The following is a 12,552-nucleotide window of genomic DNA, read 5'->3' as shown; positions in this document are numbered from 1 at the left end:
TGGAAAAGGCTTTGCACTTTTTTTTTTTTTCTTTTTAAATTGGAGTGGTGCAGTGGGACTTGTTGTTTCTGAGTTTTTGGACTGAGACGTGTGAGGTCCCGTCACCTGGGTCTCGCAGGAAAACTGGTTCACGAGCTACCTCGGTTTCACGGAAACGCCTCGGATCACCTACTTGAGGAAACTGAGACGGGGCTCGAGCCTCTCCGGCCTTGCAGCAGAGCACTTGATTTAATTGAGGTTCTTGCTGAGACCTGGCACCGGCCGGTCCTGTGGGAGCGAGCCTGAACATGCCTTTTTTGCTGTCTTTGTACATGAACTGAGTGACAATGAAGTTAATGGACAGATTTTGTCTTTTATTTGTAAGGCCTGAAAACCACAGCCCTCCTCCTCTTCTTCATGTCTTCCACAGCCTGACCCGACAGCTGTCTTTACTACAGATTTAGGATGTCATGTGAGATCCTGCCAGGTCTGGGAGAAAATGGGTTACATGTTTTGCATTGTATGTATGCCTCTGTAGACTATCATGCCATGTATGTATGTGCTTGAGAAATTTACCTGTGGTGTTGACTCATGTCTTCTCACTGGTGTGAGTGTAAAGGAGAAATCCACCACTGGCTGCTCAGTATTTGGAAGGGTGGGAGTTTAGGGCTCGTTTTGATTGAGAGGAAAATGACCAACCAAAGAACCTGAAAGTAGTTTTAACACTTCGTTGGATCAACTCTGGATATTTGGTTTTATACTCCTGCGATTTAAAACTGGTTAAAAAGAGTAAAAATATAGTCAGACATGTTGAAGTGAGAGTAAAACATTTTAACATCTGTCTGTTCTTTCAGCGTTAAATGTTGGAGGGAAATGCAGACTTTGGTCTGTGGTTTTATTTGAATGAAAAGAAGAAAATGAATTTCTTCAAAGGATAAAAGTTAAAAGAAATAAGTTTTTATGCTCTCAATGTCAGATAAAGGCTCTTTTATTTATTTTTTTCATTTTTTTTAACCCCGACAGCCGTAAAAGGCCACTGCAGTTATGTCGTCACGCCACTCGAACAAGGAGACGTAGATTTGGCCCATAGAGCCTGTGTTCCTGTTTTTTTTTTTTTTTTTTTTTTTTTTTTTTTTTTTTAAACATTTTAAATGTGTTCTGCAGGAATACTGGCAACTTGTTTTCCACTTGATGTTTCTGTTAAAATACTATATTTTGAAAATATTTAATAAAAGGGATGATGCCTTCCCCCCTCCCCCCCTTTTCATCTTTTGTAGAAACACCCATAAGTCAGTGTTTTTAAAAACACTCGTCTCTAAACACGTAAACATCTGTCATCCTTTAGAGCTTAAATTTTAATTGAGTATGTAGCATCTGCTCTCATGAGAGATATGATCTCTGAGCATAAAAGTTGAAATGTATACTTCTATGGCATCGATAAACTCTGTTTTTGTGGTGTTGCACCAGTTTGAGCATTTTCAATAATTTCAGAACTTGTAATAATGAAAATATAATGAATGAATAATTAAATTATTTTGTTTAGAAACTCGTTTGGAGGGGAATGGTTTGGTCACTAGGTTTTGGTGATGTTAGCCCCACCATGACGCTTTCATCTTTGTTCTACCCGCACAGAGAGATCAATCACTCTGATCGATTAGTAGAAAGAAAAGGACGATCTGTTACACGTCCCTTTTAAAGTAGAGGAATATTGGGAGATAGGCGGCTCCAGAGTCGATGCATTGTGGCCTTTGGAAGGACGATGTGAGGTTGGATTTCTCCTTTAAGCTCCTTTCAGTGCATTTTTGTGTCTCTGCCTTGTGTTGTGACCTTTGACATGAGCCCAGAGTCTTGGTCTCATGTTGAGCTTTGTCCCATCTCTGAGGGCTGTGCTGCTGCCGCCACCGCCTCCTCTGTGGGGGGAAAATAGAGCCACATTAGTGTTTGTTTCCACGTTAGACCAGACTTGATTTTATGGGTCAACAATGTGTTTTTGTTTGTTTTTGCTAACGAGTGTATTTGCAGTTTGCAGATGAATTGTTTTATACTGTACAGCGAGGTGATGTAAACCTATTTTTCTAATAAAGCCATGGACTTTGAACTCGGCTCTGTCTTCTATTTTGAATTTTGCCAGTGCTTAATCACATTTCAGAGGGCCTAGAAATATATTAGTGATGTTTAACATTTGTTTAAACGCCTTAGCTCAACCCAAGCTCAAAAGAAAAGTCTAGAGTGTGATTGGCTGCTCCTGGTAAGGATTATTTGCATGTCCATCTGCAAAATGGAAGTGACCAAACATCAGCATTTATGTCTGTGATGTATATGCTTCTGTAGATACCCAGTTTTGAATATCCAATTTAAAACAGATCAGAAATGAGAATGTCCGGTCCCCTTGAGCTTTAAATTATCGCACAATAAACTTGTTATGAAAAACCTGATGTCAGATTATTTACTAGTTAAAGAACAGAAACTCTCTTTTTAATGATCAACCTCCAGCATTTCTAATTCTCACTGTAAACTTATCAAAACAAACCGCCTTACCGGAAGTGGCGTTGCTTTGGTCCAGGGTTGCCATGTCTGCTGAAGAAGTCACGGCTTCATACAGTTATAGTAAAATGCTTTACTCAAGAAAGATAATCTGTATATTAACTGAATAAAAAATAATTTGATTAAAGTACGTGACCCACAGTAATTCACAGCTCGATGTTTAACTGATTTATAAGCAATACTGGGAGTCCAGTGTTTCAATAGAAAATAAATTCACAATTTTGTTTTTGGCATGTAACTGATTAAATCAGTATATTCTATTATTGCAGCGGCTGAATTAAAAAAAAAAAATCATGAAGTTGTATGTGTTTTAATTATAGTGAACTATACATCTTAGACATCTAATTTTGACCTTTAAACTCCTGGCAACTTTAAAAAAAAAATACGATAAGTAAACATAATATCAAAGGAATTTGCAAAGAAAAGCGTCTGGACTTCTTTGAGTTGCTTGAAGACGTTTCACCTATCATCCGAGAAGCTTCTTCAGTTCTAAACATAATATCAAAAATAAAATTCCGACTGTCCTAAAATCAAAGTAACTAGATGAATCTGATACTTCTTTAATGTTTACACTTTAAAGGACACTTCTTTCTACAAACATAAATAAAATAAATAGTAATCCGTGTTTACTGACGTATCAAGTGGAAAAATCCCACCCTCCGTTTCAGCTGATTGTGTTTGAAACGTGTTTATCTGCTAGTCATGCGCCCATCAGAGAGCCTTTAAAGAGGTGGGTACCGATGATTTTTACGTTTTTCCATAGACCTGGCAACCCGCGGTGGGATTACAACTCCTTCCATCTGTTGAGGAAGTGTGTCGGACGTCGGAAACTATTCGGAAACCATGAAGTGAAAACTTTGTAAAGTGAAGAAAGTGGGTTTTGTTCGGGAGCAGAGTGCGCAGCAGCCTCGGCTCGTGCCGTGGAGCCTGTTTTTGTGGCTGGTAGAGTCACGGCTCTGACGCTAGGCGCTACGTTCAGGCTAATGCCCGCGACACCCGGAGGGTTAGCCGTGTACTGTCAGGCTGTGCGGGAGAAAGTCCGGATCAGGCCCGAGCCGTCCCCGGCTGTTTCTGGTCATGTCCGAGCTACCACTGCTCTGACCGGATGGCGGGAATACTAACGTGTGTGGAGGACGTGAAGCGGCGGCTGAAAGTGGACGTCCTGCGGGAAGCCGGCCGTCAGTATCCGCTCACCTGCTTCGTCCTGGTGTCTATGCTCGCGCTAACGGTGCTGCTCAACAGGTGAGCTCACATGACCCCGTTCACCTGGAAGATTCATCGACGAGCACTGTGACCTGCACCTGGTCAGTCAGTAGAGGAAGGAGCAGGCGCAAGGCAGAACCTGCCTGAGAATATTTAGTTTTTAAGCTTTGTTCTATACAGAGCACCTCCCGGACATTTATCTTTACAACAGAAGTCACAGAACAAACAAAGAAGTGCCAAAGGCCAATTCGGCATACTTTATTTCACAAAATGTAAACACTTGACATTTCCTCAAACACTACAGGCAGTTAATTAGGCAGGTCTTTCCTGTGTATCTGGCTTTTTTTGCTTATAGGTTTCCTCCAAAGAAAAATCACATTGAATTTGCTTAAGTTTTGCTTAAAAATGACCAAAAAATAAAATGGGAAGTGCACAGGCATCTTCAAAGCCAGGTAACATCCACTCTTTGCCTAAACTACATGCAGTCCAGTCATGCTTAGGTGTGTAGCATCCCCCTCAAAGGTCCACTTTAAACTATGAAAACCCCTGTTGGGTACAAATCTTCTTTAGAGGTCGTCACAGTGGACCATCTGCCTCCATCTCGCCCTGTCTCAGCATCCTCCTCTGTCAACCCTTTGCCTGTACTCCTTCATTACATCCATGAATCTCCTCTGAGTTCTTGCTCTTTTCCTCCTGCCTGGCAGCTCCAGTATATCCACCCTCCCTCCTCTGCACGTGTCCAACCATCTCAGCCTCACCTCTCTAACTCTGAGCTGTCCCTCTGATGGACTCATTTCTATTCCGGTCCATCCTGGTCACTCCCATAGAAAATGTTAACATCTTCAACTCTCCCACTTTCAGCTTGAACTCCTGTCTTTTTATTCTTGGACTCTACTGAAATAGTTTTGCATGAGTCTGTCTTATACTGGGCCTTAATGCAGCCCCTCAGTTCAAGGTGTATCTAAAACAAGCTGTTTAAGCCAGCTTTCTTCTGAATGGCTGTCCCCGCATAAACAGAAGGTTTGAACAGCAGGTGGATGGAGCTATTCTGTCTCAGATGTTTGTTCTAAATTACATGGATATTTACAATAGGAAGCATGAGTTTGCTCTGTCACACATAAATAATGCAAAATAAAAGCTAGAACCAGTTTCTACTTTTGTTCCTTTGCCATGTTTTTGTTTTTCAGATTTTTTTTCAGAAGCTGAAAGTATCAGAAACCTCAGGTTTTCTTTACTTTGCCTGAAATAGAATATATGACCGTGTGTTTATGGAAATCACACGTCCATAGCTGCAGTTCTCAGGGAGTGAACACTAGGTGGTGCCCCAGTTCATCTCCTCACTCACATAGAGAGTGTGTGATGCTCTCCCTGCAGGTATATTCACATCCTGATGGTGTTCTGGTCGCTCCTGGCTGGTTTTGCCACTTTCTACTGCTCCCTGGGACCAGAGACTCTCCTTCCCAGCGTCCTGTTCACCGTGAAGCCCAGGAGCAGAGTGAGGCACACACCTTTACCCGAGAGGCTCTGACTGAATGATGATTTCTGCACACAGACAGGTTCTCTGTGATAAAGTGTACATCGTTACTGACTGATGTTTCTCTTCCTTTGCACAGCGACGGGAGCAGGAACTGTTTCCTCTGGGTCACAGCTGTGCCGTGTGCGGGAAGGTCAAATGCAAGCGTCACAGGTACGTTCACGTGACCTCTGACCCCATGCGTTCAGACTAGAAAACGTTTAACACAGTGGTTCCCAAACTTTTTTTGCCAGGCCCCCCTTTTTCACAAGAAAAATGTTCGCGCCCCCCACCACCTAACCCCCCCCTGCACAAACACATCCTCCAAACACACACACCCATATTTTGTTTACAAACTCCATTGCGGTTTATTTCACACCTCAAACATTTAGTAAACAATTAAGCAAATACAAGTAAACGGCAATAAATTACAGGTAGTAATAAAATACACTAACTCTTTTACGCTGCGTCCACACCTACACGAGTATTTTTGAAAACACAGCTGTTTCTATGCATTTGGGCTTTTCGTCAACATGTAAACAGCGTTGCGATTCACCGAAAACGGAGATAATTTAAAACTCCTTTTTTGCGTTTACGTGTGGACGAGGAATACAGAGTTCGTCACGCAATATCAAAGGTACGTGCCTCTTTTCACATCACGCTGTGCGCCACGTTATTGTTAACATGAGATGAATTGCAGAATGGCAGATAGAGACAAAATACTGTTAATCTGACTATCATCAGGTTTTACACGCTTGCATATACACACGCAGTTACTGTCCCTGCATTTAGAAAGGCAGAGGCGTCACGGTGTAATTATTTTACGTGTAGTTGTTTTTCCCTGTGTAATAATATTCAACATTGTTATCAATACATTTTTCAAAAAATGCCTCTCTGTGCAAAATGGGTTTAAACAGATAAACAGCTGTGGGATACTGTTTGTCTGTGATTTGAACCGGGGGAACAAATTACGGCAGGATCAGCCTGATATTATTTGTATCCCACTGTAACTTTACTGCATAAAGAGCTAACATGTCCAAAATGTCAGGAGTAGTTAGTCATTACAAGAAGTGTTTGTGAACTAAAAATCAAGAATGTGGGATATTGTTTGTCCGTGATTTGGAGAGCCCAGCGCTGCTCCCGACGCAGGGAAACTAATTTTGCAGGGGAGAGCTACCTTGGCACTTGTGCAGGTGAAGCCAAAGGGAAGATATGCTTCACCATATTTTCCTGTCTTTGGCTTGGAAGGAAGTTGGTTTGGAAACATATTTGGCGATGCTTCATCTCCTGCTTTGCGTTTATGTGGGAGCCCCGTCAAAAACCTGTCCACAGTGTCCAAGCACTCTTTTTTTTTTTTTTTTTTTTTTTTTTTTTTTTTGTTCTTTTCATACCGCACCCCCCCTGCAATGGCTCTGCGCCCCCCCTAGGGGGCGGGCCCCACACTTTGGGAAGCTCTGGTTTAACAGATGATGTTAGTCTGAAAGATTAGCAGTACTGTCGGCTGATTAGTTAACAGCAGAAATGTTTTGGTCTTAATCAAGGAAACACATTTCATGATCAGATAATCAAACTTTATTTGTGGATTTTTTCGAGAGCTTCACAGAGATGGCTGAGCTCTGAGATGTTTCAAAGTAAATCAAACTGCAGAGAATAGATAATAGTTCTCAACTATTCTTCTTATTATTTTTAAAAATCTGGCAACATCTTTAAATCCATTCGCAACACAAAAACCTCCACTTCTACGTTCCTGTGTGGGGCTTGACACTGACAGGTTAAACTGAGAAGATAACCACCATTTTTCAAACCTCAGAATAAGCCAGATGATTACTGTACCTCAATTCCTCTGCAATTTATTTATGTACCAATTTAACAAAATACATTTGATTAGATATTAACATGCAGTTTGTGCCGCCTGTCTGGGGTCTACATGGATATTTTCACCTTTCTGCACTCCTTCCTGGCTGAAGAATTGTAAGTTATTACTGCTGTTATAGAGTGCTGGCCGTGACTGCACTGAGAGCAGTGAAAGCACAGCCACTGGCACCTTGTCATGCACGCTGGTCTCTTATCAGTTTGCTGCTGTCAGATTTTTCCCCAATGCATGTGCAAACCCCCAGAAAGAGTCACTGGAGCTGGGCAAGCTGAGAGGCTTGCCAGCTCCAGTGACTGTTAATGGGAGATGGACACGCCCTCTAAACAAAGATGGCTATGGTCTCTTATGCGATTTTTAAGAAGCTTTCAACAATTGCTGACTGCTGCCACAAGATGGCAGTGATGTAAAGCCTGGATGCATATATTAATCAACAGGTGAGGAATTTTATGGCAGCGCTGTCTGAGATGAAACGAGAGAGACGTTTTAACTTATGCCTGACTTGTCCTGACTCATCCAAGGAGGCCCTCCCAGGGTTGATCAGGCCCCAGAGTGTGTCACTGGTTTATGTTAAATTGTTATTTCTCTTCTACTTTCTTCTGTTTAGTTTTCTACAATTTATTTTCTTCTATTAATTCACTGCAACTGAGAAGTAATATTTACCTCTTTAATATTTATGGAGCCTGACTTCTTCAAAGGGATAGAAAAGGTGATAGAGAGAATTAAGACAAAAGAGACAAGACAGGAGAGAGCAGAGAGGAGAGCCCGAACCTGATCTGGCATCCCACACCTCCCCCACCGGATCAACTCCAAAAATAAACCTGACTGACTTTCTTTCATTCACCGCAGGCCGACACTTCTCCTAGAAAACTATCAGCCATGGTTGGACCTGAAGGTTCATTCAAAGGTGGACGCCTCAGTAGCAGAGGTACCTCAGCTCAACAGCTGGACATGTGCTTAAGTGAAACATCCAGATGTGATTATGTGGTCCTCTCTGACCTCTCTACTGTCCCCCCCCCTCGCAGGTGTTCGAGTTAGTCCTTGAGAACTTTGTGTACCCCTGGTACAGGTAGGAGGACAGCTCAAAGCATGTCTTTATCCATGTACTGGTAAAGACGTTTGTTTTTTTTAAAACTGCCGCCTCTGGTTTCAGAGACATCACAGATGACGAGGCGTGTTTGGATGAACTGAGGATGACTTTTCGCTTCTTTGCGTCGGTGCTCGTCCGCCGAGCTCAGAAGGTGATGTTCGGTCTCACAAAACAAACTCACCAGTGAGAGGATTACAGATTTGCTCCACTGAAAATTAGATCAGCAGCTGGTTTAGAGTGAAATCCAGTTTATGAATAGTATGAAAGATTATTTAAAAAACCTTCAATATGTTTCCAAAGCCACAAGTTTTTATGACATTGTTTATGTGGTTGATTTTTAGAAATAAACAGAAGTATAACCGCTGTAATTCCTCGGCCCTTAACCTAATCAGATTTGCTATAATTACTTATCCAATTACAAGTAGCGTGTGAAGTTTAATTGATTATAGCCGAGCTTAAAGATAAGAAAAAAATAATATATATTGTAAAATTTTACATAATAATAATGATGATAATAATAATAATAACATATTTAGTAACAAAGCTTGTTTGGCTCTATTTTGTTGGAAGTGTCAGTGAACTCTCCTGGAGCTGTCAGTTTTTCTGTTTGCTACAGTAAAATTAAATCAACTGGATTACTCAGATTTCTGTTCAGAAACATGTTCCAAATCTCAAACGGATCGGATGCAGTGCTGTTTTTAATGACTGCCACCCGCCGTTTCTGGTGCCTATTTTTGATGATTTTTGTGTTAATTGTCACTGTTGGCAGGTTGATATCCCAGCTGTGTTTGCAGACAAAGTGATGAAAGCTGCGATGAAGCACATTGAAATTATTGCAAAAGCCCACCAAAGAGGTATGCACGTGGACCGGAGTCTGCTTGTGCTTCATTTCTAAAATGCGTGTTATATTCAGTCGTCTGTGGGAAGCTTGCTGGCTGTGTTTGTGTGGCGTGGGGTTTACTTGGTGCAGGGTTGCACCCTAATATTTATGTCTGTTTGTAGTGAAGACTGTGGACGGCCTGCAGCAGGCAGCTCTAGACGAATACGGCGCCAACCTCCACGTCGCTCTGCACAGCCGGAGAGACGAGCTGCTGTACCTGAGGAAGCTCACGGAGATGCTGTTTCCCTATGTCATGCCTCCCAAAGCCACAGACTGCAGGTACAGAAACGACCGAATGAAGTGTTTTTCTGCATCTGAGGCTTTTTGAAATTTTCACACCTTCGTCGCTCCGCCGTGCAGAGACAATTTCTGTTCTTTCTCTTAGATTACCATTGTAGCTCTCAAACTCTGAACAGGAGATTTTCAGTCCAGTTTCCAGCCATCCATCGATTTCTTCCACTTATCTGAAGTTGGTTTGCAGCTGGTTTCTTCTTGGATACTCTGAAATGTTCTAATCTGTCCATCAAGTTCCGAGTCGGTCGGATCTAAAAGACCATAAACCTTCTCTCTTGCCTCTTTAGGTGTTCTTATACGACTTCATGCATCGCGGGAGTCTCAGGCAGAGTTTCTGATAAATTTCTGAGCTTTGGTTTTTGCTTCATGTGGTGCAGGTCTCTGGCTCTGCTGCTACGGGAGGTGATGGCTGGATCCGTCATCCTACCAACCATGGACTTCATGGCCGACCCTGTAAGTAGCCACGTGATCGCGTCTGTCTGCATCTTTGGTGCAAATATGTGTACGTAAAATCCCCAAATCAATTCAGTGTTTTGAACTGTTGAACTGCATTTTCTCAATCACATAAAAATATATAAATTAAAACAAAATTAATCAAGATTATCTGTTAAAGTGGTGAAATTATAAATGTTTTATACAATATGAATCCTAATGTGATGATGAAACGCTGTGACAGTATAAAAAATGTTTTACATCATGTCCTGTTTCTCCTCCTTTTCAGGATACAGTGAACCTCATGGTGCTCCATTTTGTTGATGATACTCCAGTAAGTGAACCGCCTTCCTTTTATCTGCGCCCCACAAAGTTTAAAGGTCAAGTGTGGAGGAGTGGAGGAGAGCCGACATTGCTATGACAGACCGTGTCACAGTGTAGATTCAGGAGGCTCATTTTAATCCAGTTATCTCCAGCTGAATTAAAACCAACCACCTTTCACTTCAGCCTGTCAGCTCCTTTATAAGCTCCGCGTTGAGCTGGCTGAGGGTGATTTCAGGGTCTGATAAGGTTTAATGTTATGAACAAGGCTAACTCTAAACATCAGACTTGAGTCCGGCCTGTAGGTGATCTAAATCCTGCACAGTGGACCTATAACATACAGTGTGTCCAGCATGGAAAACAAACACATTAAGGATGAAGAGTCTTTTTTTTTTCACTCATTTATACTCAAATCAATTCATTTAATTGTAGTGAATTGTTCTGAATTAATGGCCTCTTTGAATCTGTCCTGTCCAGCCGGAGCCAGCCACAGAGCCTCCCTCTCCACTGGTTCCATTTTTACAGAAATACGAAGAAACGCATCAAGTCAGAAGCCAGAAGCCGTCTGTAAGTACCTCAGAGTGCAACAGGACAGGAGAAAAGCTTTTCCTCCAGACTGCTGTGACTTCAGCAGCTCAAACTAAGAATGAAGGTCTGATCACACTTTTCCTTATAGAGCTGGGAATCGTTTATATTTAAAGCAATTTAAGTCAACTTAAACAGCGCTGTCCCAACTTCGTAAATTAAATTGTAATATATAAATTGAAGTGTATATACAATTACTGAACTGGTGTTCCTAATAACAATAATAATAAACGTTATATGGTAAATAGAGATCAGTGTTGTGGCTAAAACATGATCCCCTTTTGTTCTTAGCCTGTGTGAATCTGGTGCAGATTTATTTTTGAAGCTTGTCTGAGCCTCCCTGTGCGGTGCTACAGGTGCTGAAGCTGGAGCTGAAAGAGATCAGGGAGCAGCAGGATCTCCTCTTTCGATTCATGAACTTCCTGAAGCAGGAAGGAGCCGTGCACGTGCTGCAGTTCTGCCTCGCCGTGGGTAAGAGAAGACGTTATCCATACATTTGATCTCCTCAGACAGCTCGTCCTGTAAACAGTTTTGCTCCACTTACATGCAGCAAGCGTGAAAATGTTTCTCTGTCAAGCAGTTTGTAACTTGATTAATAAAGTTTTTTTTGTCATCATGAGTTCTTAGACATGCAGTGAAGTCCCTGTTGGACCCTGTTATAATGTTATATTAAATGTGTCGGGTTGACTGTATAAAACTTTTTTTTTTCCCAGAGGAGCTTAACGATAAGATCCTTCGTCCCGAGCTGAGCGACTCTGAGCTGCTGCATTTGCACGGCGAGGTGGTGCACATGTACGAGACGTACTGCCTCGAGGAGAGCATCGACAAGATCAGTTTCGACCCGTTCATCGTAGAAGAGATAAGAAATGGTGAGAGTTGCTGTTTGCAAGATCGTTACCTCGCCTTTAGGCTTTAACACCTGTCACCTGACCTGAAGCTTAAATGTGAAAGCTCAGAGATGAGCTGTGTTGTATGATGCTCGGTAACTGCAGGCGGCAGATTGTGAATGATTTAATTCACATTTCTAAAATTAAACTCTGAATTTTCTTATGAAATACTCTTCAAATTCCATCAAATTTCTTGATACAGAGTGTTTTGGAAGCGTTTAATGTCCAGTTCTACACAAGTTTTTTTTAAATCCAGTGATTACCTGTAACAAACTGGCACTGATTTGACCCCCCCAAAAAAGGTAAAGATCACCAAAAACTACTAAATTATTGCTAATTCATTGCGTTGGCCAGTTTACATAGCATTGTTTTTTCTTGGTTAAATAAGCGTGGTCAAAAATGGTCCAATGAGCGCAATTACAGGTCTAAACACCAGCCAATCAGTGCCATCACATTTATCACCATTGTTATTATACCTTAGGTGACTGATTGTGTGAGATTTTTCCCGGCAGCAGCAGGGCGAAGATGGAAAGTTTTGTTTGTGTCGTGGCTCCGTTTGTATCCAAATGGTGTTTGATATCGAACATCGTGAACCTGCGCGGGTGAAGATGGTGTTTCATTTCACAGCTTGTGGACCCACAGCTGGTGTTTGCATCAGTTTAAACTGAAATATTTTAATATTAATATTTTGTTTCGAACATCCGCTCTGATTATCGACCGTATACACAGCTGGCCATGCAAACTCTTCTGGCACTCAGCTTCTGGGAGTGTAAGCTCATTGCCTCAGCTGTGTGCACTGACTGTGTTTTCATGCACATTCTCCCCTGTTAGCCTGTGGGGATAGCTTTACACAATGACGGCCGAAGTGTTGGTATACATTTGGTTAAATCCTGTGTTTACTGAAGCAGCTGCTGAATTTACTGCTCTGAGTTGGACACTTTATATATTTCTGTT

General features: G+C 41.9%; 1 protein-coding gene across 5 annotated transcripts in view; it reads left to right on the top strand.

The window, feature by feature from the left end:
* Positions 1 to 3,266: 3,266 nt before the first annotated feature.
* Positions 3,267 to 12,552, top strand: part of snx14 (sorting nexin 14) — a 29,382-nt gene continuing 20,096 nt past the window's right edge. For 4 of the 5 annotated variants that reach the window (XR_003214283.1, XM_019345699.2, XM_019345698.2 and 1 more), the window contains exons 1-13: positions 3,267 to 3,765; positions 5,101 to 5,221; positions 5,340 to 5,413; positions 7,959 to 8,037; positions 8,135 to 8,178; positions 8,263 to 8,350; positions 8,969 to 9,053; positions 9,202 to 9,358; positions 9,751 to 9,826; positions 10,095 to 10,139; positions 10,604 to 10,693; positions 11,068 to 11,182; positions 11,425 to 11,580. Coding sequence is in view for 4 of the 5 variants with exons in the window: in XM_019345699.2 (XP_019201244.1) it covers positions 3,629 to 3,765; positions 5,101 to 5,221; positions 5,340 to 5,413; positions 7,959 to 8,037; positions 8,135 to 8,178; positions 8,263 to 8,350; positions 8,969 to 9,053; positions 9,202 to 9,358; positions 9,751 to 9,826; positions 10,095 to 10,139; positions 10,604 to 10,693; positions 11,068 to 11,182; positions 11,425 to 11,580 (1,267 nt within the window). In the remaining variant the exon portion in view is untranslated. The remainder of the gene's footprint in view (positions 3,766 to 5,100; positions 5,222 to 5,339; positions 5,414 to 7,958; positions 8,038 to 8,134; positions 8,179 to 8,262; positions 8,351 to 8,968; positions 9,054 to 9,201; positions 9,359 to 9,750; positions 9,827 to 10,094; positions 10,140 to 10,603; positions 10,694 to 11,067; positions 11,183 to 11,424; positions 11,581 to 12,552) is intronic. The other variant, XM_019345700.2, reaches the window with a different exon arrangement.

This window comes from Oreochromis niloticus, linkage group LG15 (genome assembly GCF_001858045.2).
Source record: "Oreochromis niloticus isolate F11D_XX linkage group LG15, O_niloticus_UMD_NMBU, whole genome shotgun sequence".
Classification (NCBI taxonomy): domain Eukaryota; kingdom Metazoa; phylum Chordata; class Actinopteri; order Cichliformes; family Cichlidae; genus Oreochromis; species Oreochromis niloticus.
Note: the sequence above shows the minus strand (reverse complement) of the source record. Positions and strands in the feature narration are given on the sequence as shown.